The sequence below is a fragment of the Rhodnius prolixus genome, unplaced genomic scaffold (assembly GCF_049639745.1).
Source record: "Rhodnius prolixus isolate KJV_2025 unplaced genomic scaffold, Rpr scaffold_6, whole genome shotgun sequence".
Classification (NCBI taxonomy): domain Eukaryota; kingdom Metazoa; phylum Arthropoda; class Insecta; order Hemiptera; family Reduviidae; genus Rhodnius; species Rhodnius prolixus.
In genome coordinates this window covers 2589801-2616165 of record NW_027411634.1, presented here as the reverse complement: position 1 = coordinate 2616165, position 26365 = coordinate 2589801, and the positions used below count along the sequence as shown (strand labels likewise).

The 26365-nt window shown below is 29.8% G+C and overlaps 2 protein-coding genes across 21 annotated transcripts; one reads left to right on the top strand and one right to left on the bottom strand.

The window, feature by feature from the left end:
- Positions 1 to 2241: 2241 nt before the first annotated feature.
- On the bottom strand, positions 2242 to 4789 carry LOC141460842 (oxidized purine nucleoside triphosphate hydrolase-like). The gene is made up of 3 exons (XM_074141245.1): positions 4487 to 4789; positions 2670 to 2815; positions 2242 to 2568 (listed from the first exon to the last, which is right to left on the bottom strand). Exons 1-3 carry the CDS (start codon positions 4633 to 4635, stop codon positions 2351 to 2353), a joined length of 513 nt encoding a protein of 170 aa, XP_073997346.1. The 5' UTR covers positions 4636 to 4789; the 3' UTR covers positions 2242 to 2350.
- A 186-nt stretch (positions 4790 to 4975) lies between these two features.
- Positions 4976 to 23042, top strand: lqf (epsin homolog lqf). Of its 20 annotated transcripts, none has more exons than XM_074141212.1 (15): positions 4986 to 5118; positions 5574 to 5635; positions 7754 to 7840; positions 8637 to 8846; positions 10186 to 10410; positions 12070 to 12105; positions 13013 to 13058; positions 13167 to 13329; positions 14517 to 14667; positions 15240 to 15272; positions 17428 to 17530; positions 17818 to 18009; positions 18128 to 18316; positions 18666 to 18787; positions 19799 to 23042. In XM_074141212.1, the coding sequence occupies exons 2-14, from the start codon at positions 5633 to 5635 to the stop codon at positions 18785 to 18787; spliced, it is 1560 nt and encodes a 519-aa protein (XP_073997313.1). In that variant the 5' UTR covers positions 4986 to 5118; positions 5574 to 5632; the 3' UTR covers positions 19799 to 23042. The 20 variants fall into 20 exon arrangements, with proteins under 20 accessions (XP_073997316.1, XP_073997326.1, XP_073997325.1 ...); XM_074141214.1 differs by lacking the exon at positions 4986 to 5118 and adding an exon at positions 5237 to 5259; XM_074141213.1 differs by lacking the exon at positions 4986 to 5118 and adding an exon at positions 5289 to 5402.
- Positions 23043 to 26365: the final 3323 nt, after the last annotated feature.

The window sequence follows — 26365 nt, the reverse complement described above, 5'->3', positions numbered from 1 at the left end:
CTTCTTCTTTTTTCTATTTATTTGATATTTACAGGGTATGCAGTCGAATAAGTTGAATGTAGTGTTAATAATAATAGCGATGCATATGATGAAAGAAGTTACCGAGTGTTAGAACTACCAGGGGATTGAGATTAGTCTTCCGGAGGAGGTCACGAGTCCAGTAGCAACTAAGCCTTCTTAGATCGGAATTGTAGTGAAACTTGAGTTGAATTAGAGGATTAAAGGAGGAGGGAGAGCAATAGAATTATAGAATATTTTATATTTGAAATTTTGCTGTTTGTTTTTATGGATCGTATGTTAAGATCTTTTATGTAGTTGTTTAATTCGACACATAGAAAAGAGCATCTGGTAATTTTTTGGAGAATTTTGGATGAGAAGTCGCTGAATTTTCTGCCAGTTTTGGGAGTATGTTGGAGAAAAGTTTCGATCATCTTCCTGTTGAGTACTTAACTAAGTTCAGTTCCATTCTTTCAATATAAATTAGGATTTTTTTTAGATTGTAAGTCCATGACTTTTTCTTATCGCTATTTACGTAATTATATTGTTTTTAAACTAAGAATTCATACTAAAAAAGAATTTTTTACATCAATTTTATACTCGTCCAATTTAATTAAACTATACTGTTTTAGGGAAGCAGGCATCACTCTACTCCGGAACCCCCTCTTTCCAAACAAAAGTTTCAAGTCAAACATTCTCGATACAATCTTTGTTAATGCTAGTTTATGGCATTTAAAAATCGGGCAAGTAACGATGATAAAACTTCATACGGCAGTTTACAAACTAGCAAGATTCTAAAGACATCAATACCTATTTTACTCTTTATCCTACAAAGTTCGTCGTGAACGTATCTATAAAGCAGTTAGGTAATTTTCTACGAATTTTGATAAATCTTCATATTTTTAAGGTTGAAAATGTGGAGAAGTTAGTCGATGATCAAGATTAGCCACAAGATAGGATAGAATGCTCTGTGAGGGTAGGATTTACCAAACTTCTTTAAGGAGTCACCATCTGTCCCTCGTAAGGTAGGCAATTTGAAAAAATAGAATCTTTTATTAATTATATGTACCTTCCAAGAACAAAAAACAAAAATTTGGAATTAAACCCCGTAACTCATTTAAATTTGTCTCTAGCCTTTCACACATCAAGGCGCCTGAAAAGCTTAAGAAACTAAGGAATGTGTAAAAGAAATTGGTGTTTTACTTTCGATTTTGACCAATGTATCTTCTTTTTAGTCGGATTCTTGATGGTATTCAAATCTAAGTCTAACCTTCACTTCCTATATCTACCCTAAGGTAGTTTCACTTCAAATTATTACCTGCTGAACAATTACATACCAAAATTTGAAGTATTTGTGTTAATTATTATTGAGTAATTTAGGTTGGAAATAAATCAGGCATTGTTCTGATACACGAAGTCTATTAGTTTTACTTTATTGATGTCTTATGAGAAGATTCATTTATAAACACTTTATACTTGTTATAAACAAAAGAATAACTTAAATTTGAAACATGTGATTGATGTTTCTCACAAATTTCTGGAGTATTTGAATATTCGAACGTAACACAATCACCCTAGACAATCTAGACTAGAGCAATCATCTTTTTTTTAATCAGAATATTCTTTTCCGACAGAAATACTGCATCATTTTTTAGATTTTTAATTGTAGATTGTAATTTAATTTAAATCACATACAAGTGTATGCTTCCCTTAATCTTTTAGTTTTCGTTTTCATTTTGAATAACACCATTTTTTGGTTTACTTTTGAACTTATTTTTGGTTGTCATTTTGTTTTATATAACTCGGAGCACAATAAGCGGATTCGCGGTACATACTTTTAGAACTTCTGATCTAATGAAATGCCCCATGAAGAACGGGTAGTTGGCATTTAGGGTACCATTGCCTGATGCTAATTTCTTCCCCCCTCAAATGATCCATTTTGCGAATGATTCCCCATCAATAGGTAGGCTCATCAAGGGAAAACTAAGAATTGCTACTCTCTGATCCAATCCTGGCGTTCATCAGTTAAAATTTTTAAGAGATTTGATTTTTATACTCCCTTTCATTGCTTCTTACTTTTTGTCCAAATTGGTTTTGGGCTTTTTGACCATTTAATAGTTCTGTCGTAATGAAGTTTGTCATTAACAGGAGTGCAGTAAATTGGATGAAATGGATTTATAAAATAAATTGTGAAAATACAAATAGTCTATTGCAAAATTAATGAGCAGTACAAAAAATACAAAATTATCAAGTAAATAAAGAGAATTGTATTAAGGTAAACAGCACGGTGGATCAACATGGGTAATTTTTCATTTTCATATTTTGTATATAAAATTATATATTAAAACTTCATTTAACGCCGAAATGTTGCTCTTGACATATTTCTAGCCCTGAGGATTTTATTGCTGAACGTGTTAGTATTTAAATCGTGATAAATCAAATCTTCATTCTGATAAACAAAGAATCCTTTGACTTTCTTCCCTTCAGCTATTGCCGGTAACCAGAATTTTGCATCTTGCCACATATTGTCAAAAGGAAAATTTTCAACAGTAAACCATTGTGATCTCATATCTAAACAATATACAAAGTATAGACAATAATTGCACTAATACATATTTAATCTAACATAAAACATTTTATTTTCATGGGAAAACGATTTGACACCTAATTACCTTTAGATTCTACGACATCTCCAGAAAATGCATCCGAAATAAAAACGTGTATTTGAACTAGTTCTTGTACGCCTGCGAATTTGACTTCAACTTTACCAACCTTTTCTAATTTCTCTAATGTCAAACCGCACTGGTCTTTCGTGTTTCTGAAACATACATGAGAAGGAATGTTTATGTTCAAGGATTTGACTGAGAGCTGTGGGGTCGTGTACGACAGTGGGGAGCGCACAAGTTTGCTCTCTTCATATGATTTGCAAAGCTACTTATGGTCAGTATGTTTTACTGTTCTTTTTAGAATTCCGCTGTCTAAAAGCAAAATTATTTGCACCAACTCTGTCATCTTTTTTAAATCTGATCAGAAAACTTAATAAGAAAGAAGCAGTTCAAGACTTAGTAATAAAGATGGCAGTACAGCATGAGCTCTTCGATGGATCTTGGGCCAACACCACAGATCATCACTGGTTAACGTTAATCATCATTTGCATTCATCTATTCTAGAAAAGATGAAGCTATTCTTGTGAGGATGCGCATTAGACATACGTATGAGCACCTTATTCATGGAAATCTTATGTACTAGCCCTACCTCTATTGTGAGTGTTGTAGAGTTATTCTTTTAAAAAATCAGAATGTAGTGGTTCCGAATGATCTAAATGGACTATGATGAATTACAAGATCTTTGCAGGGCGAAATGGTGATCCGCTACCATTGGTGTAAAAAAATATGGCAACGACATCATAATCAAAATAACATTTAAGTTTTGAACCTTACAATAGTGCAACGTATATATTTGATTGGAAGTAGCTTTGTAATTCGTATTCAGAGAGAACTTATGCTCTAGAGTCTAGACCGTCAAGCACAACCGCAAAGTCATTCTTCGTTCGAAATCCTTAAGAAATCAACCGTGGTAGGTGCCCTTTTTATTCTATAAAAATTTAGAGGTTCTTCACAGAGATTTTTCAGACAAATTTCAGAACATCTTCATACTGAAACACTTGATTGGACCTTGGATCACTTTCCAATATCTCATGGCACTTAGAACAATTTGAAGTAGACATTCAGTGAAGAGCTCAAAATTAAAACTTTTGGCCGAAAATTGTATCCTAAATTTTAGAAATTGACGAAGACTGTTTATATTGAAGAGAGAGAATTTTTAGAGCTAAAAAACCTTCAGATGAAAAAATAAAATTTCAAATTATGAGACGAATAGCCTGATAATAACAATGGTAAAAAAGGTATTAATAAAAAATATCACAGCTTATTACAAGTTTTTATTACTACATTGAAGCGCATTATTAAACTAGAAAAGAAAAAAATATATATATAAAGAAATGCTACAACTTGAGACATTTGTTTTTCCTAGCAAACAACTCCAATTGCTTGAAGAAATTTTAAGGCAATAATTGATTTAAATTCGTAATTTTGATGAGCGGCAGAAAAAAATTAACATTCAAGGTGGGCATTTGGTCCAAAAAGGTTGGGAACCTCAGCTGTAGAGGATATGAACCGTTTTTATTGTTTCTTGGCTTACCTTTAAATTTGTACGAACTTACAAGATACATCTCCACAGCTTCCACAAGTTTTTGAATTTCTAAATGCCTTGGAATTTTATTTTAATTAATAGAACAAACAAAGTTGACAGACTTTTGTTTTTAAGCTTATTATGATGATCTTAAAAGACACTTTAGTTGTAGCTGCCGCTTAAAAAGAGAAAAGAGTGATTTAACAGCTAATTTAGAGGGTTGAATAATTATTTCTCATTGAGAATTAAAAAAAAAATAAAATTCAATTTTCAAAAATATTATTGAATCATTGATTACCTTAAAGCACACATTTTCAAATCTTCTTTTGGCTGCAAAACCCCTCCAAATCCGCTCCACTTTTCTTTGTTAAAACCTTTCTTATTAAATCCTAATAGGAACTGATCATCTTTTTTTACAAGTACTACGCTGCTTCTTAATATTCTCATCTTTTTTAAATAATAAAAAAATGAAAATTCTTTAATAAGCAATTGACCGATTCCTTGAAATTATTCCCGAACTAAATCGAAAACAACTGAAAATCGCATTCAAAAAAAATTCTTACAGTTAGTCACATGCTCTCAAGACAAACAACCATCGTTATCAACATTATGATAACAATGTTTTTAAAAGAAAAAACAATGTTTCTTAAAAATGTGTCAGTTTTCTTAAAAAATACTTCATTATTTTATTTAAAAAAATTATTATTTTTTAAATAAATATTCTCATTTTATATATACGCGATATATTTTGTTATTATGGTTCACCTATTTATTACAAAGAACATATGTAGTTGAGTGCGGCCATATTTGGCTGGCTTTTGCTGATTTGTCGAAATTGAAAGAGTTGTCATTTCCTTATCTTTTAACTAGTTGTATAAGCAAATAATTATTTTTAAATTACCTTATGAAATTCTAGTTTTTATTATCAAGGTTTGTTCTTAAAAGTTTCATTTAGTTTTTTTTTGTTTATTAAATGTGCCTTTGAAGAAAATAAAATTGGTTATGGAAACAGTGTAATTAGTGCCGTGTTCTGTTGAGGTTGATTTTATGTTACAGTTCCTTGATCATAAAGTAAATATAAAATAATGTGTTTTGATTGAGTCGGTGTTATTCATTATGTACTTAGTATTTGTTATTCGTAGTTTGAGGAAAGCAAATAAGTCAATCACATTTTAAAAAATATAAATAAATAGTCTTCTACTTTTATTCAGCAGGTATTTGAAGTGTCAAAAGAGTATAAAGGTTTTTTTATTAACCTTTTTGTTGCGTCTGATTCTAACGATTATGATTTTTTTGTAATCACTAATTGGCTGTTTTTATTTATTTACTTTTTACACATTAACTGTTTTCTTTTGTTAAATTCTATTTTATTTTTTTAAAATAAGGCCGATTTTGGACGGGTTACATTCAAGAGACAATCAGCTATTACTCCTAAAAAACAAAAATGGTGTGTAATTAACTTTGGTTTTTCTTTTCTTTAATGATTTCTTCAATTTATTATTTGCTGAATTTTCGTATTCTTTAAATATTCTTTAATATAACCATATGCTACCTACTTCCTTTAAAAGTTAAGGGTGTGGTATGTTATTTTATTTATTATAAATAGATGTATTTTTATAGAGCAAATTCAATGTTGACAGTGTTAATTTTTTTCACATATGATTCAGTTAAATTTTAATGTTTTAATTAATTACATGGAAATTTAATCGGGCGAAAAATTCTCTTTCCTCTTTCTATCATTACAAAGTAACTAATTCGGAGATTTTTTTTTATTATTATTATTTTATTTGGTATGTATATTTACTTTGATTACATTTTGTAGATTCTTTTTAGGTTATCATTAGATACAATTTTTAAATACAGATATTTTGTTAGATTGAGGTCATTATCTTTAGTTAGAAATACATATATAACGTTGCTAGCTTTCCACGACACTGGAAAATTTTAGATGTGCTTTTGAGGGATATTAAGTAAATTTTCGATCTTCAGTTTCCAATTTAAATGGTTAATTTTGCTTTAACGTGAAGAATTGAGAAGTTTTATTAGAACTACATGAACTATAAGTTTAAGTTTATCCTTTAAAACAACATCAAGTTTACATACTTTGGTGTTACTGAATACAAACATTATAAACAAATGGTATTTTTACTCTTAAAATCTTCTAATTATTCAGAAGTAACAAAAGGTTTTACACTTACAATAACGGATGTGATCATTAATTTTGTGTTTCTTTCCCCCAATTAATTATTTATTTAACGTAGGTACTTATGCACCAAAATTTAAGGTCTATTAGAAAAAAATATATTCGAATTAGAAATTTTTATTTAGTATGAGTAAGTTTTTGAAATTGAGAATGCACAGGAAATGTGTTTTGGACAACCTCTCGAACATGAAACAATTTAAAAAGCAATATCTTGTGTGTAATAGCATAAAATCTCAAAAACATAGTAATCTTAAACTTGGAATTCCGTTTTGGTTCTTTAAGTAATAAGGTTGTGACCACAATCCTTAACTGTATTTCGTAGATTTCCTTTAAACTTCATGTGTCTCTTCCACGAACTAGTGAACTAGTCTTTTTTTCAGGGATCTCGGCATCTCTGCGGGTATCTCGACGAAAAAAAAAAATAGGGCTTGCGAAGAAAGCGTATGTGATTAACTTACTTGGGTTAGCGAACCTCAGGTAAAGTATAAACTTGAGGGTCCCGCACGTCTCTTACTCAGTTTTACATTTCACAATTTATATATCCTACATTTTAAGCATAAGAGAGCCACAATAGATCTTTATAGTAGATTTGACTTGCGGTAATTCCCATTATCTAGTCTTCTAATTTAAGGTACCTGTCGTTTTCATTCGAAACTTTTTCCCCGATAAAGTTAGTGTTTTCAGATGGTTTTTGGAAATCTGTTTTGTGTCTCTCTGAAGTACTCCTTTATTACAACTTACTGTCGCTACATTTGTGTTAGAAAATTTAAAAGCATTGCCAGTATTTTCAGTAAAAGTCTCATTTCTTCAAAAACGGAATACCGTTTTAGGTTTTAATTACTAATCAACTTTTTATCGTGTTCAAGGGACCCCAAAACTTGCATTTCGGTGAAAAAACAAGTACGTAAGTTAAAACAATCAGGATTAATCCTCGTTTTGGTAAAAGGTAGTATAAAAAAAAAAATCGCAAGTTTACCGAGCAATATCTCAAATCAACTTCACTAAACTAATTGATGTTAATTTTGGTTATTTGCCACATATTTTTTTGTTATTAATTTTCCTTTTTTTTAATAACCGTAATTGGATGACCCAGTAATGTTACACATATCGGTTAAAAAAAAACTTGTATTGCTTCCGAGATCAATATCTGGAAATATTTCTGTGTAATCATTCGTTAGTTTGGTTGGGAAATTGCATTTTTTAACAGTTCACCCATTGATAAAAGTCATTCATAGAAATTTAGTTTTAAAATATTTATATAGTTGATGTTTGCATTGGTTTTACTCAACTTTTTTTTTGTTATCTTACTTCTCTTTTCTTCTAAATCATTCTTCTTCTTAATACGTGCAATTTTTTATCCAGATGCGAAGACGAGAGGATATGCAAGTCAATGTTGCAGGATTGCGAAGAAATATAAAAAATCTAGCCCACAATTATTCTGATGCACAGGTATTTTTGAATTTTAAATTTACAAAAATTATTGAATTGCATTAACTTTTTCAGTAATTATTATCTTTTATTTTATTTTTTTTGTCGAATTCACACTTTATTGGGTGAGGAAGGTATTGTGGTCATGTTAAATTTTTTGTTATGATTTTTTACGGCAATATTCTTTTTGAGATATACTTAATTTGTAAAAACTAGTTTTAGGAATTGCCCTTTAAGTGTGGTTGTGTGCTACATGTACAAAGTATCTCAAAAACTTACGTTGGGACCCACCCAGGGGACTTGACTGCAACATAGCAGCAATCAAAATCCCTCATCCAGAAATTACTGAATGGATTTTTCATTTTCTATTTCATGGATCCATGGCTTCTCTTTAAACTAAGTTACACTGTTTGCATTGAACTTCTATTTGTAACCTTTTTCCAGATAACATCGATTAAGATGCCTACTGGGCGGTGTAAGTTGGGTAGTTTTTCTATCTAAAGTACTATTTGATTATAATTTACGGGTTTTATGCCTTACTTATGATAAAGGAGGGTTAATTGGGTTAAAATTCTGAGTTTTTAGAGAATTCCAAAGACGGAACACCACTTATCCAAATGGATTTAGCAGTTTTTTGAGTTTTTTTTTTTTTTTTTGAAAATGTCTTCTCGGCACCGGTTCTATTGTTGATGAAAATATAATGTTCCCTATAAGTTATAAAAAATCTATCACTACAATAAAAATTCTTGTGAGAATTCGTAAGAAATTCTTTTCTTTTTTTTTCCTAATTACTGTTCTTTTCATTATTTTTTCGAAGGTAAAAGTAAGAGAAGCGACTAGCAATGATCCATGGGGGCCATCCAGTACACTTATGTCTGAAATTGCTGATTTAACATACAATGTGGTAGCATTTACGGAAATTATGCAAATGATCTGGAAACGATTGAATGATCATGGTAAAAATTGGCGACATGTTTATAAAGCACTCGTCCTATTGGAATATCTTATAAAAACTGGTTCTGAAAAGGTAAGCCTTATTTAGTTATTTTTATACTTTCTTTTTAAATACTGGTAACTCACAGGATGTACTTAAATGTTAACAAGCGATATACATCTGATGTTCTGAGACATAAGTTTCTTTGAAACTTTATAGGTGTGTACGTGTGTAATTCCACAAAATTTTACAATGAAAAATTACAAAGCTTAAAGTTAATGTAAATGCGTTGTTCCGTTTTTCGCGATTATCTCGTAAACCAATATAGCGAATTCTTTTTTTAAACTTTGTGTGCTTAATCTAATAAGGAATTGGTAGTTGGACGTTATGCCCCGCCTGAAAAAGTAGGCGATTACTTTACTTTAATCTAATAAGGCCCTGTTCGCTATTTTTTTCATTGAAAGTTAGTTATAATTAGGAAAGGAAGGAATCCTTCGGCATTCTCTAAAAGGTCGTTTTTGGTTAGGGGTTCAGTAGAGTGAATTAAATTTTTATAAAAATTCAAAATTTATAGCGATCAAAAACATTGTGGTAAGATAAAGCCCTGCTTGGGTGTTTCACCCTAGATTTAAAAAAAAAAAAATCAATCATATCTTTTTACTTTAAACTTTTGACGTAATGCCTTATTATTAGAAATATAAGCTGGCTGTTATGAAACCAGTCGCCCTTCAAAATGTACTGACGTCAGAGAGTTTTATCACTTTTCATTTATTATTTCCGTTAGTGAGTATATTTTAAGTTGGGAGGCCTTCAATTAAGATGGAAAATTATTGAATTTTCTAGGAAATATTAGTCAAGTTTTCCTTTTCTTTGAAAGTAATAAAAATAAAAGGCCAATTTTACGCCATTAATTTTTTTTTGACTTTTTTCCAATTCTTCTAAGTAATAGAAGGAAGTGTAATCGAGCAAATTTTAACCAGTCATATCCGGAAATTCCTTGAGTAAAAAAAAAAGTCGTTTTTTACAAAATGGTCGATGTTTCTTATGTCTGTCTGTTTATGTATCTATATACCATTATTCAAAAAAGAAAAATCGCAGAAATTTAAACTTTTGCTTCTGTACCAATAAAAGACGCTACATCAAGTTTTTGTTTAAAATATGTGCACCGAAATTACCTCTTTACTTGATGGATTTTCTTAGTTTTTTTTAAAGGTTTTCTCAAAAACGGCACCAACAATTTTCTGAAATCTTGGAGTGCTGATTGTCCATATCTAGATAACTATAACTTCTGTTTGAAACATTTTTTTTTTCAGGATGTTGGTTGGTAAATTGTTTTGCCCTTCACATAAAGCTCGCCTGATATAATAAAGGCTTTACTTTTATTTCTGAAAAAAAAATTGAACTTTTAATTAATAAAAATACTTCTATCCAGGTTGGACAACAATGTAAAGAGAATATATTCGCTATACAAACACTCAGGGATTTTCAACATGTTGACGAAGGCAAAGACCAAGGTATAAACGTTAGAGAAAAAGCCAAACAGTTGGTATTACTGTTAAGGGACGAAGAACGATTAAGAAATGAAAGGGCTCGAGCTTTGAAAGCTAAAGAAAGATTTGCCCAGACTGCATCAGCTTTTGGCAGCGATACTACACTTGTAAGTTATTTATTTAATGATTTATTTGTTATTATCTAATTTATTTATTTATTTTTTTAAGAATGTAATTATTATAAAGTATAAATAATCAGGCGAAGTGAGATTTCACTTTGTTTATTGCAGTTAATCAGTTTCATCACAATTGGTTGTTTACAGTTTATAAAAGATTCTATAAATTGTTTATCTTGAATAAATACTTTATTGCTTTTATGATAAATATTACAGCAACGAATAAATCAAGTTACAATTGTATAAATAATTATAATAAAACTCGTGATAAAATATGAAAGAATTATTCAGTTTATTTTATTAAATAAGTAGCAATATTAAAGTAGTTCAATACTGTATATGATAAATACAAAATGAAATAGTTTTTATATAGCAAATAATTATAATTAGTAAATTTAATGAATAAATATACCAGCAAGATCTGTAACTAGAGAACACTGTCTGGAGGCAGTGCTCTAAAAGTGATTTCGGGCGCCAGTAACCTCAAGACTTAGAAAGGAATTAATAAACTAAAATAATAGTATGTAAGAATGTAAAAGCTTCTAGCTAGTTTGGTGAAGAGATTCCTTATTATTATAGATAGAACATAAAAGAAAATATTTATTCAATTTAGAATAAAATACTACCATCTAAAGAGTGCAGTATCTAGTTTGAAATTTGTGCTTGCCGAAAATAACACAGAATGGAGCTAGATAAAAAACTTCTCAGACAATTATTGTTCACAATTTTGTTTCGTTTACAATGGAGAACATAATATAAAGACAAAACGTTAACCGTCATGAACAAAGCATTATGTAGAAGGCATTAACGGTTAGATTTAAATTAAGAAAATTATTTAGCTATATATTCTCAGTCTTAAACTGAAAAAAGAGATGAAGATTTCCTAGCTCCAATGGGTTTATGTAGCTAAATTCTGAGTTATAAGGTGGGACATCGCTGAAGACACATTTTTGAAGTTTAGATTGTTTTTGAAAGAGTAGTATAAATTAGGGAGTTCAAGGAATAATAAATTTGTATTTTGATCATACCGTATATTATTAAATTATATTTTTAGCAAGTAAGCTCTAAATTAAAACGGCATCAGTTGTTAGGAATCTGATATATTATCACTAAGTTGTTAAATATTTCGGGTAGTCGACTTTAAGCATTGAAAGAACCAATATCCTGATAGATTATTAAAAAGCGTTAATATTTCAAGTTTATTAAAAACCAGTTGGTGACATAAAGTATTTAACAGCCAGTTACCTGAACCTGAATCTGTCGATATATTTAAAATATATCCATTACTGCATTACCTTAATCTAATAGGTGGTAAGTAGTAGCCATAAGTTAACTATCTCTGCAGGACTTTTGTATGAATAATAGTTCGGGAATGGCATTGTCTTCAAGTGTTTTTTTTTTGTTTATAAACCGGGATATCCGCAGGAACGCCAAGATCTCTGGAGAAGTAGCTAGTTCTCTTCCCATGAGGAAAATTAAAAAAATATAATTGAATTTTAATAATTAAAATTATTTTATTTAATTTTTAAGAATAATTGTCTACAGGACGTGTTATTGCTATCGCGCTTATCAAAAAGTGCTGTCGTGTAGACTGATTCACACCAAAGATTTTAGCTTCTTTTTTTGTTTTTTTTTTTTTATCTGTTCCAGGATGCTACATCCCCTTCTAGTCCAAGCTTCCAAGGGGTAATGGTTAAATCAGTTGATTATCTATTTATTTATTTGTTTGTCTTAATTGATATAACATCGAATAATGTTTTTTTTTTTAATGCATGGTATTTGTATTAGTAAAGTTGCATGCGAGGACTTTCTTGTGTCTATCTTTTCATTTATGCGCAACTTACCGAGACGCTTATCTAGGGGTACATAGTCAAAATTTGCTTTATAAATTTGCTGCATTGTAAATAGACCTTTCGTGAGTAGTAGGTAGACATTCTTCAGTAGCATTAACAAAATAAATACGTAACTGTAAGGAAAATAGAGTTAAATTATAGATAGGTAATTGTAAAACAGTAGTTTTATAATGTCGAAGTATCCGATACCTTTCTATTCATTTCATTTTCTTAATACATTTTTAATAACTTCAAATAATTTCGTAAGAAATTAGGAAAACAAAGTATAATATAATATATTATGTAACTACAATAAAAAAAAAAGCGAATAGAAATGTAATTTAGGGAAACAGCTTTCCAATTCATAGCATCAACGACAATGAACTGCATAACAACTCAGCAAAGGAAGCTGCGAACAATTTCTCCCAACCAAAGGTACTATTGCTTAAAAGCTGAAAAATAGAGTCATTGTATAAATAGAATTTTATTTACGCTCAGCATTAATTAATGGACCCTGGAATGTTAATGGTGACTTATATAAATTGAATGCTCTTAAAATGCAATATGCTTTAGGTATGGAACGTTTTTTATTGTTGATGACGTAATTGTTTTGCGAGTAGTCTAAAAATATATATATATTTCTTGCAAGTTGGGTATTCTTGAACTTAGCTTTTTAAATGAAGTAAGGAAATTAATGGAGATCTAATTAAAAATGATGGAGAAAAAATTACTAATATTTTCTTGTTATTTTTGGATTACAGACAAGATCTACATGGGGCTCAAGCGATATTGAAACACCTAGTAAAGGTAAATATTATTTATTAATACAAATGAAAAAGAAAAATTACAGAATTTGGTGTCAATTTAATGTTGACAAATAAAAAATATATTTTGTTTAAAAAATGTAAATTTCAGTTGATATAATGTGTGCTCGACCGACAACAGCTGGTGAAGAAGAACTACAATTACAACTTGCCTTAGCAATGTCTAGAGAGGAAGCGGAACAGGAGGAACAGAAAAGAAGAAGTGATGACGTACGGTTACAGTTGGCCATATCACAGTCGCAGAATGAGTTTAAGTGAGTAAATGAGTTGTCAACTATTAGTCTGAAAAATTTGATGTAAGTAAGAGTAAATTTGGACTTTTTTAAAAATTTTTCTTGAGTAACATATATTAAAACATTTTCACGAAAAACGAGGAAAATTAAAGAATCTCCCGGGAAATTGACTTTGTCTTTGTCATTTTTTTTTAAACTTGAAATTTCAGCGTTAATTTCTTTGCTTCGCTTGAATCTTCTGTACATTACACTGAAATGGCCCTGCCTGATACAATACCCTTCCTGGAAATGGCCTAAAATGAATTTCCTGTGAAAATTTATCAAATCAAAGTTATATATATGGTCTACAGGTGTGAAATCAGTACTCCAAAAAATAATCATGAAAGCCGCTGCTTTCGATAGTATCGAATACAAAGTAATAAAAAAAATATATTCAGGTTTAGTGAGGTATTTCCAAAGTATTGTACTTAACCAATACCTTAGCAAAGAGTACAGTCTTATTTAGCTGATGTAAATAAAATTTGTGTACAGTCAGTGATTTTTCCTTGTTCGAGTTGTGATGAATCACGGACAGATCCGCTTGCAACCAATTCTTTAAAACAAAATGAACAAAATTTAGAGTTCTGATATGTCGAAAACTTGTATTTTCATTAAAAAATTAAAAAAAAACGAATCTACTTGATTGAAAAACTTCTTAAAACAGAAAGAGAAATAAAAAGTTTACATACAATATATTTTTGAAGTTTATATGGCATCATTATGAAGAAAGAAATTAAAAATGCTATTAATATTGTTGAAACATCATTTTGGTCATTAAATTCCCCATCTTACAGGTGATTTTTTTTTCCGTTTTCTGTGGAAAGTGCATCTAAATTTGAATGTACATTTAACTGTCAATGGCAACCATTGTTTGCACCAATGCTTTTTACCTTAGTCTACATTCATGGGAGACCTTGAAATTTTCAAGGTTTTGTAAAGTTTTGATAACGAAAGTGAAAAATAGAAATAAATAAAAAAAATTTGTCAGTCTAGTTTTAATTTTTTCGGTACTTTCCTCATTGTAGGTAGTATCGTATAGAAAAACTTGTGCAGTTTGTCGATATTAACTATGAGTTACATGTAAATATTTTTACCTTTAGATCAGCAGAATGTTGTAATCATACATTAAAAATGGAAAAGTAAAAAAAAATTATACTGTACCTTTGCAGACAACAAACCAACGAAGCGGGTAAATCAAACAGCGGCAGTCATATGGTTGATCTGTTGGACGTAAGTCTTACACCGCCGGAAGTGCCTCCAGCTGGTCCGGTAAATCAACATGATCCTTGGGGTATGCCACTTCCACCGCCAAGACCTCATGTAAGTATTTTTCTTTTACACTTTCTCTTACTACTATTAAGAACAAAGTTATTACTACCGTATTTTGAGTTTTAAAAACAGAAAATGTCTAGCATTAAGGTGCCCCTAATTTAAAATAAATAAATAAATAAAAAATGGTATTCAGAATATGGTGTGCTTGTGAACAATCATGCCCATACTCAAAAAGTATCTGTAATGTAAGAACGATATTCGGAGGGCCGTAGAGCAAGCCAGCGATCTGTAATGTCGGCCAGTCTTTATTTTAAGTTAATAAACAATATCAGTAAAGGCTGCTTATCATCTATGTTTATTTGAATTAAGCCTGAAGATGGGTATTTACTTTTTGAGAGTTATTTGTGATCGCAACGTAAATTTCGCTCAAAAGTACTACTTCAGGAGCAGTCCTTGATTCTGTCTAGCAGTAAATTATTTTTTTCTGTCCTATATTGTAAATATTTATTAATAGTTTCATTTTTACAATGAAAAGCTCCATCACTATGCAAAATTTTAATAAATTTAGTTAATTTTATCAATTTAATTCATGTTTTATAATTATTTTTTCCGTCCTACAGACATTGAATCTCAATTTGATGAATTGGTCATTGGTAAGCATTAATATCCGTTTGAGTGTGGGATATTAAAAATAATTTAAAAAAATGATCCTTGTTTTTGCCTTTATTTACATTTATCTATTAACTCCTCTTCGTTTTTTTTTTTTTAATTACCCCGCTTTGCTTTGATTAACTTCCTAAAAGTAACAAATAATAGTAAAAAAATACGAGATGAAAATTTGTAAAAACTTAACTGTAAAATTAAGCTTTATTTTTGCTTTTAGTGAGTGCCACCTAATAAAATTGTCATTTTTACAAAATATTTTATTTGTAATTAATTTTTTTATTTTGTGAGGAGAATTTTAGCAATCGTGCTGTTTTTTTTTTTTATTTTGATATTTCTTTGGTAATTTACGTTTTTAAATTAAAAAGGTGTGTGTCCAAATGAATCTTTTGTTTGGTGCCGACAGTCACTTAGTGCAGATCTGAGACTTACAAAACAGAAGCAAAAAGGGGAACAGGTTTTGGTAAAAAATGATCGCTCGAAAGTCGCACTTCACTGATGAAAAGTTTTTTTTCCAATTTATTTTAGTAATTCTCGAATTCTGGTTCTAATAATTTTCTAACCAATCTTTATTAGAATTTTCCTTTAATAAGGGAAAATATTCGAGGAAAATTCTTTTTGCTATTGCCCTTTTAATAATTGAGCTTAAGGATGAATATCTGCTATAAACCATTCATATCTAAGACGGCCCAGTTTATCAATTTCAAGGAAATTCGTGTCAACTTTAAAAAAAAATGCCGTCTTTTTAAAAAAACTACATGTAAGATCAAGTTAACCGTACGTTGTCTTACGTTATTGCTATAAATGTTATAGCTTTACTGCCAGTTAGTTGCGTTATTTCTAGGAGCGGTACTTAACAGAAGCATCATCTTTCAAAACAAAGTATATCTGGTGAAAATTTCGTAAATTTGAAAATATTGCAGTGTTTTCGCTTTTATAACAGCAAGAAAATGACAATTTAAAATTATTAAGTTTTACTTTAGTATTTAATTCTTTTTGGACTGTATTATTATTATTTTTTTTTTTTTTGTTAGTAAAAACCATAAAAGTCACACGTATGTTAGTTCTGATTGTTCCACTGGTTTAGTCAAGGTTCATAAAGTATCCAGACGTGTTGTAAAAAAATAAATAAAAAAAAAAAAACGCACTACCAAGTTTTTGTATAGAAAAGGTCAATAACATAAAGATCTCTTCCGGTATATAGTGAACTAATATATTGTAGCGTATAGTATTAATTTTGTATACCTAATTGATAAGATTATTTTTATTGTTTGCAGTTTGTTGTATACAGCAAATTTGTGAAAAACAGATTTTATGAGTCTTAATTAATAAAACAGAATTTTAAAATGTTTTAGTGTGCGAGAATCATTTCATGCACATAAAAAAAAAAAAATTGCTCACTTGTTAGACCAATGTAACACATAAAAAATGGTAAAAAATATCTCTTCTCTTTCATATAATTCAATCTTCATGTAATTTCAGCAGTAGCCAACATAGGACTTGGGCATATTTAAAAATAAAGAAACCTACTTGCCATAGATCAGAGTAGCAGGCTTTAGGTCCTGGATTAGAATGTATCTTGTAGTATTATATTGTAGTAGGAGAAAACTCTTTGCATCTCTTTTGGTCTTAAAACTGCCAAAGATGTCGAATCATAAGCAACGATTGCCTCGTAATCAGTCAGTAAGTATTACGAGGCCGATTTTTTCTTTCCCTGTTCAACGGGCAGAAAACAAAAAAAAAAAAAAAATGGCCTACTAGCAAGGACACCCTTTAGAGATGTGCTGTCCTATATAAGTGGTTAATGATAAGTCCTGTGAGTTTCTGCTAGTACCTTGAGTAATGTTTCCATTATCAATTATTCTTGGAGGGTCTTACGCTAGAAGCCTTACGTCCACCCTAGAAGATCTCCAAATCGGCTTATATTTTTAGGTAGCAGGCTAGCCAGATGAAATTAAACTCAAAACCTACCTAATCCCAGATACCTTCGCAACACCAACCCAGTTATTTTAAATTGTAGACAGAAATTTGTGTAAAGAGAGCTTTAGCTTTTGCCAGCCCCCATATTCGTTCTAATTGAGTAATATTTAAATCGATATTAATCTAAAAATTTGTGTTTCTCATATTTTATTTTTATTTTTTTAGACTGCCGACCCTTGGAGTGTATCTGCATCCGCACCTGCAACCAATGTCTCAGATCCTTGGTCACCTGTGCCAGCAGTGCAGCCTGTTCCTCCGAAACCAGGTAGTTGTAATGTGAAGATATATATACTAAAAAAACTAATTAATTTAGATTATCTTTCAGTTCATGGATACGCTAAATATAATAAGGTACAAAATATCCCTTCTCTTTCATATAATTCAATTCAGTTGAATATATTCAGTCATGTAGGGTCTGTATTTAAGATTAGTAAATTTCTTAGGTTTGTGTTGTTAAACTGTTTATAAAATTTTGAATAGCAATCTCCAGGTTCTTCATTGTGTTGAACCATTTTCATTCTGATTTTCTTTTAATAACGTTTTTTTTTTAAACAGTACCAGCAACTAATGATCCTTGGAAAGCTGTATCGCCGCCTCCAGCACCTCCTGTTAGACAGAACGATCCATGGTCACCCGCTACAGAACCAAGTCCTGCAGCATCACTCTCTTCTCCCAGTAATACAGATCTAGACGAGTTTGATGTGATCACAAATAGAGATCGTAATAATATTAATAATAACAAAGGAAGTAAGTGGATTTTAATATAATTATTTGTTTATTTTTTTGTATTTTAACTTTGTTAAACTTATAGATATTTTAAATAATTGCGTTTTAATTAATTGCATTATTTAATCGAATTTTGCAGCAACGAGTCCCAATCCATTTGATATGAAAGGATTGAATGACTGTCTTGGAGGAAGTAGTCCAAGTACGGCGAAAAGAAGTCCGCATAGTTTCCTTGGCGAGAATTCTTCTTTGGTAAATCTTGACAATCTGGTTACAAAACCGATAGTACCGCCAACAGTCCAAGCACCACAACAACCTCCAAGGCCTGGTATGATAATTTTGGTATTTTTAGTTTAAACGTAGATCCTAATTTCTTTATTAGAAAAAAAAAATGAAATATTTACTTTTTTCTTAAATGGAATCTTGTTTAAAGAAAATGTTCCTTATATACTTCTCAATCTAAATCCATATTCCCTTGTAATATAATACAGATATTTGTATGTTTTTCTTTCATAAAATTTTTAATGCATTTAGGTTATATAGGGATTTTTGGAGATCCAAAAGTGTCGGATGTAAATATAACACGGAACAGTTCTTTTTAAGTATTTTTTTTAAAACCTGATACAATAGTTTTCTACATAAATGAATCTCTTACGTGATAGTTTTCTGTCTTTCAGGAGCTGCAAATCCTTTTTCACCGCTTACGCCTCTGCAACCAATGAGAGCGCCGTATCCTCCGGCAGCTACCCAAGGTCTTACACAACCGCTTGTACCTCAACCTAATCCTTTTCTTTCATAGGTAAGTCTTACATTATCTTTTAATTCATTTTATTTATAAATTTAGCTTAATTTCCATGTTATTATTAAAGCTTCTAGGAATAGTAGATAAAACCTCTCCTTTTCATGAGTTTATATAATATCAATCCTTGTTTCTTATTAACTTCTCTGGTCTTTTCTAAAGTCAAAGTTGACCTTTCGGGACCTATAAGGGACCATTTTCTTTTTCTCTTCCTCTCGCAGTCAGAGCAGGGGCTGAAAGGAAAAAAAAAACTGTATTTTCCTCGTGGAAATGTTTTTTAAAAAAACCTAAAATGCCTTATCAATTTTGCGCATGTAAATATTAATCCAGAAAATTAAACAGCTAATAAAAGAAATACCAAAAAAGGGATAGAGATATCATCCTAGGGAAATGACGTGGGTAGTTGAACGATACATGTTAACTTATGCCAGACATGACTCAGAAAATGATGTCACTCGTTTCAGATATCAATCTTTGATTTTCTTCTGTATCGATGTAAAGCTTACCCAAAGTAAACGCACTTTGTTGTACTTGATACGAGAAATACTTGATGCTTGATGTACAAAGATGTACTTTCAAAACAGTTTACAGTGCAAACCTTTCGGGAAAAAATGGTCATGAGTGATACAGGGTATCGTCAAAGGCCAACATTTCCGCGAGCTTTATGTTACGTTTTAATTACTCTACACCACACACAGTAATCGTGCGGTTACCAATATGAAACTACAAGAGAAAATTGTTTTTATGGATCGCTAAAAAGATCAATAGCGTTTTTCCACTCGATTTTTATGCTTAATAATATATTTTACAGGAAATGTTTGTTAATATATTAGAAAAATTCCAAAATTCATTGAAAAACGCGTTAAATCGTAATGTTTAAAAAGTAATAATAAATTTATGCACGAAAAAGGAAAGTAGGGGATGTTTTCCATAAAGTCTTAAGTTAGTCTTTCTAAATAGTCACAAAATTATTAAGTGTTCACGTAAATTGTCTTTTTATTTTTGTTCCAGATTGTTCAAAAAAAAAGTTTTTTAATAATTGGGACTATTGGCAGAACAGATATTATTTATTTTTTACTGCCTACGATTTTTACCTTTACCACCACATGTATATAAATATTAAAAATAATAATAATTTAAAACAATAAATATAATATATTCTCACACCTGTAATTCAGTAATTAAAAAAAATAATAAAATTCTTTGTGCCTGAAAGTCATAAAAAAAAAAGGAGAATATTTATTTTATTTTATTATTATTATTTTATTTTTAATTTTAATTTTGTTTTGGAAAAGATAGCTCCTTACACCAACATATAAACTGGTTGTTTTTAAAATGTACAGGACCGTCCTTTACGTCGTTTCAAAGGGGGCACCGCCGGCGCTCCCAATAAAAGGTTTTTTTGTTGTTAATGGGATATAAAAAATGATGGCTAACCTTTAGGAAAACAAATTTTTAAAGTTGACAGCAATGTAGTAATTATCAACTCCTGAGCAAATGGTGACTATGGGAATCATCATAAGATGAAAGTTTGGAAATTCTTTCGGCCGCTCACAGATAGCTAGTTTATGGATGTCTAATTGGAGGACATCTTGATTTGCCCCTGAAAGTTTTCTGCTGTTACTACTTTTAACAGGTATAGAAGTACTGAGAAGCTGATTCGCGGAAGTAGAAAAAAAAAGTACCAATTTGTAGAACTTTCAAGTATTTTAAGGATTTAAATAAGTTTCAATTTTTAGGAATGATGCCCCCGGGTCTTACACACGCCAATGGCGGCCCTGTATATATATTTATTATTTAAATACATATTCTTTCTTTGTTTTTTTTTTTTTATAGAGTTCAGTATTAAAAATTTTGCAATTATATTATTTAATATCTTTTTAATTAATCAAGTATCTTACTTCTTTTTTAACAGAAAAAATAAAAATAAATGGTGAAGGAGATCATTAATTTATGAAATTTTTATTTTATTTTATTTTTGTTTAATAGAAAATCCATTAATTAATTAGGTATGCCAACAAAGTTATGCTCAGATTTGAAACGTAGAGAATGGATTATAATATGATTACAAAAAAAAAATGGATTTTTAAATTTTTAATGAAATTTAAATACATACATATAAATAAAATTTATAAATAAATTACATTTATATAATATTAAAAAATATATATATATATATATAGAAATGAAAGAAGAAGGTTAAAAAAGAGGAAAGTAAAAAGCGATGAGTGAACACCAAAATAAATTAATAGAAATTATTTTTTACAATACAGTTTATCGTCCAACTTTTTGAGCTTATATTAATTAAATTTTTTAATAAATTGAATGATTCGATTAATTTTTTCCGTTTTTTTTTTTATTATTTTAATTTTTATTTATTTATTATAGATATTTTATAAACGCATTTACATAATTTATGTAAATATATGAATGAATTATGTATATATATTTATACATAAACCTATATATCTGGTGATTTGAACAATGTGGGTTTATATTGTACTTCTTTTTAAGAAATCCTCAAGTTGTGTTTATTTATTTATTTTTTTTTTAAACTTTTGAAAATTGAGGTTAAAAATGTAACATTTTTAACCTCAATTTTTATTTGATAAACAAAATGAGGTCATCATCCTAAAAAAACAAATTTAAAATATTCTTTTTTTGTCTTGTGAACGTGTCAAAGTTTCCGAACTTAGTTTTTTTACCAAATTGTCACGTTTTGAGTTTCCTTTAAGCAACAACAACTAAAGAGCTTTTTTTTCCTTACCATTCCAAAAAGTTGAAGATTCAATTCCAAACCATAAATATAGGATCTTCTTTTCTAGCGTATCCAATAAGCCCACATACCAAAGCCCTCAATTATGATTGCTGCATCCATCCTATTCAGAGAAGATCCATCTTGTCACCCAGGCCTGATCTACCGTGTTTCTTGCAATATTTACTTTCTTCATCAAACAGTTGTTTGGTGACAAACAACTCCGGAACTCCAAACCGGTGAGAAGGAAACTTCTCCTTATGCTGTCTATCCAGTTATTTCTGAAGGCTAGAAAAAGAACGTCCTGTAAATTAATGAGAAGGCTAGCTCGTAACAGTAATTCCAGAAATTTGGAGTTTGCAGTAAATCCTATTCTTTATCCTTATAAAAATCTGGCTTTCTAAAGGTCATTTCTACTCATCTCTTTGTAGTATTTTTTTTTTTTGTTCAACTTTCAACTATCACCTGCTCATTGGTCAACAATGATCTCAGTCTAAAAATCAAGAGGACCCACTGAAACTACCGATAATACTTAAGCATCAGCCGTTGACCTTCCAGTCTTGGTATATCATTCCCAACCCGTTCAGCGCTCTAGCTACCCTGATTTTAATTAGTACTAATCTTGTTCCAGATTTCTTTAGAGACTACTTGTAGAAAAATTATTTCTTTTGTTCTTAATCTTTGCCTGTGAACTGACCAATGTTTGCAGTTTATACAGAAACTTATACTATAAAGATAATTATCTTGATTCGCCAGCTATAACAATTATTGACTTTAGTTTCCAAAAAATTAATTACATTAATTATTTTCGGATGATGACCTCGTATGTGAAGAAACTTTAAATGGATTTTTAAAAAATTCGTTTTCTTAACTAAGTTAAACATAATGTTGTTATTTTGAAAATGTTACATATCTCGTAATGAAATATACTGTTTAAATTTTCGTAAAAATTTTAGGTCTTCAAAAAAAAAAAAAAAAAAAGATTAAAAAGTAACATAACCTGGCCTTTTAAGTTTTAAATTTGTCTGAATGTTATTTCGTTAACTTATTATTTTTGTCTTTTTGTTAAAACGAAAAAAAGTATTATATAATTTTTTTTTTTTAATAACATCTTATGAATGTTATTAAATCTGAGATTATATGCATTGCATATTAATTTTATTCTTATTTTAATTTTTATTACAATTATGAAACCTTCTAATAACGAAGGCATTTTTTAATGGTTATACTTTTGTTATTCACAATGCAGTAGATTTCCTTCCTAGTTACCCAAGATTTTTACAAGTATTACTTGCTTAGAGTATTATGTTGAAGGAAACTGCTGTGTTGAAAATGACCGAAAATATAAGAAAATGAAACGTATATTTGGCAAAAAAGAGAAAATTGCCACGCAAAAGAAGATAATAGATTTGTGTACTGGTGAATCAACTCAGGGTGATGATTTTTTTTTGTCTATTGATTGTAACAGCTGGTTAAAAAATAGATTTATTTATTCTTTGATCTATTTTTTTTTATTTAATTATGTTTGTAAAAATTATTTGACTTCAATGTTGCTTCTTAGTATACTAGATTTCAATAGCTTTATAATTTATTATTATTATTTTTTTAGTTGCTATTTCTCAAATATTAAAACATTTTTATTTGTTTTTCTAGGTTTATACATATATAAATATAAAGTTTTACTTTTTACAATATGAAAGTAAAATTTGCATAGGCATTATTATTTGGAACTCGACTATATCTCGCTTCTCGATTATATACGTCTATGTGACTTGTGAATGGATCGTCCTTTCTGCAAAAGTTAAGTACACACAATTTTGATTTCTAAAAAAACATTTATGTTGTATCTGCCGCGTCAAAGTACCTAGCGGTTACATGTATTGTGGTACTGGGTACAGTTCCCGGTCTAGAACTTGGATTTCATATAACGTTTAATGTGAGGAATTTATAGTAAAGTATGTTTGCTAAGTCGCCTCCCTTCCGCTATACCAAATTTGGTAGTTGAACGTAAAGCTCGCATAAAGAAATAGGCATTACTTTACTTTCAACCCAACATTAACGTTAAATTCTTTTTGTTCTTATGGGGAGTAATGAGGATAATTTTTTGTAAATGTTGTTCAATCAATCTGTTTTCGAGTTCAGCTTTAAAAGCTTCTCTTTTTGTTTGCTTAAAAGGATAGTTTGATTTACAAAATTATTTGGTCCTTTCTTTCGATTTCTTTTAGAAATGTAATCATAACAAAAATGAGCTTTACGTTTTGTATGCTGGTCTATTCTCTGTAATCTGGGTTAGCTACGATCATTTGGAATTTACCTAAAACTATATGAACAACAAAAAACAATTGATATTCCATGGTTGTTATTAAAGTATGTTACCTTATATTTAAAATATTGTTTTACTATTAAGTCTAAATATCAAATTACAGGGCATCATTTCCCATTTCTGTGAGCAATGCTGGAGGGATTGTATTCTTTCCTTAAAACTCTTCTAACTTATTAATGTCATAACTGGTAAGAAAGAGTTGGGCGTGGTTGTTCCAGAATTCCAACTTCTCTATCTTCCTAAAACTTCTCTAGAATTGATCTCAGAACATCTAGGAGGTGGGGTGAGTTTCAAATGAGGGGGAGTACTTATTCTTAACTTCGATTCTCTGCTTTTTCTGAAGGTTCCCTAGTGAGTGTGGGTACTCACCTAATGTTGGAGAGGCATATAACGTCTCTAGAATGTTCTCTTCCTATAATTTGTAGTAGGTCTTCGTCAAATTATATCTACGGCGGACATTATTGGGGGTGGGATGAGTTGACACCAAAAAGTGGTAACTCCTAGCTGGAGGCGTCCAGAATGTAGAGAACTTGAAAGAGATTTAGGATGAGCAATATCACCTGACCACCTGTCGTAGTCCAGAATATTTCGCTTAAAATCGGGTGAACCTACAATTAAAACATAAGTAACACCTTCCAGTGTTAAAAATTCCAAAATATCACATTTTCAACTCTTTTGTCGGATTGTTTTACCACAAAACAAGAGGATCATGATGATGGTGGTGGGCTCATTCTAAATTGTTTACATAAATCAGAGAGAGATAATAAAATTCAAATCTTCTGTCACCAAAAGACGTTTGATGTGACGTATGGGCTTTTTATTAAAAACAAAAAAAGGGGATATTTTTCAGCGATTGTGCTCTTGATTATTAGTGTGAAATCAGTGCTTATCAGACTTCAAATCAACGTAAAAGTAGCTGAAGTATTGGACTTCTCAAGACCAATGTGTTAACCACATTTTAGAAGATGGAAAACAAGAAGAAGGAAAAACAAAGTTGTAATCTCGTGAAAGTTTTCTGGTGCGCAAGAAACTGTTTTCACTGTTGGCATGGAGGAGCTGATTTTAAGGATGGAAATCGCTATCCTTTCTCCATTCTGGAAGAAACTACACTCTTTTCTTTCTTTCACTTTCGAAGGTGATATCTATATCACTCTTACTCGATTTTTTTTTTTTTTTTTTTAATTATGACTAATAATCGTTCTATTGCGCTAAACCAAAAATTAGCACATTCATATTAGTTTATATAAACATCACATTTAAGGTCTTTGACATGAGAAATGAGAGTCTTTCTAGTCTATTTCCTTTTAAGCGATTCAAAGATGAGATTTAGTCTTTAGAAAAGCTCAAAAACTACACATTATTCTCATGTCATAAACGACCCTTCCTATCAGTATATTAAGTATCATTCTGATTTATATCTTGTCGCTAATTATATAAATAATAATTTTAACATTAGATTTTAACAAATTTTTTTTTAAAGTAATGACAAACTGATGATCTTTTTTGTTGTAAGCTTGCAAAATCTTTTCTTTTTTTTCGCCCTATTATTACGCATTTTACGATTCAACTCGCCAAAAATTCTAATGAAGCCTCAATTGAATTACGCCGTTGCAGTCTTTACCAATGCTAAAATGCAGTGCATTAAATCTCAGAATTAACTTCTTCTTTTTTCTTTTTTTTGTTTTCTTATGCTAAATGTTCAAAATAAAGATATAAATCTATATATATTTTTTTTAAAGAAAATATTGTATATTAATATAATGATTTACCATTTCAGTCATTATTATTATTGCTTTATGATTAATGAAATTGTAGGTAGATGTGCTCTTTATTTTAAAATAAATATATAATTGGACTCTTATTTTTATTTTTATGTATTTATTTAATATAAAATGTAATTTTTTAAATTTTAATAATGAAAACTTCAATTATATATTTTTTTATAAATGGGCAATGAACTTTTTAGGTTGTTTAATATAATATAATATGTTTTAATACTTTATAAAAAAAAAATAAATAAACTACTGTTGTAAACAAAATTACAAATACATTTTATTTCAATATATTTTGGGTCATACAATTAGTAAAGAGAGATGGTGAGAACAAAATACAGAAAATTACATTTTAATTAAATTTAAAACTCAGTATGTATTTGGCTTATTTCGACGAAGTGTTGTCTTATTCATTTATTATAATTATTTCTTTTCTTGAATAGTCTTAGATGCTACAAATAGGAATTTCTTGATCATTTTTTGTTGTTTTTTAATTTTCTTCTAGTTCTTGAGATTGAAAAGAAAATTGATCCTTTTTTTTTTATATCTTCAATTCCTATTTTTCTTTTTCTTTTTTCCGCGATGTGTTTGTACATCATGCTGATGAAATACACCTTAGAAGACCACAAATGTTAAGCGTTTAGTTGACAATTTATTAACTCAAGAAGACAAAATTTAGCATCTCCCAGATAAATCACTTTCGTATTGTAATTGCGTTGTGAGTGATG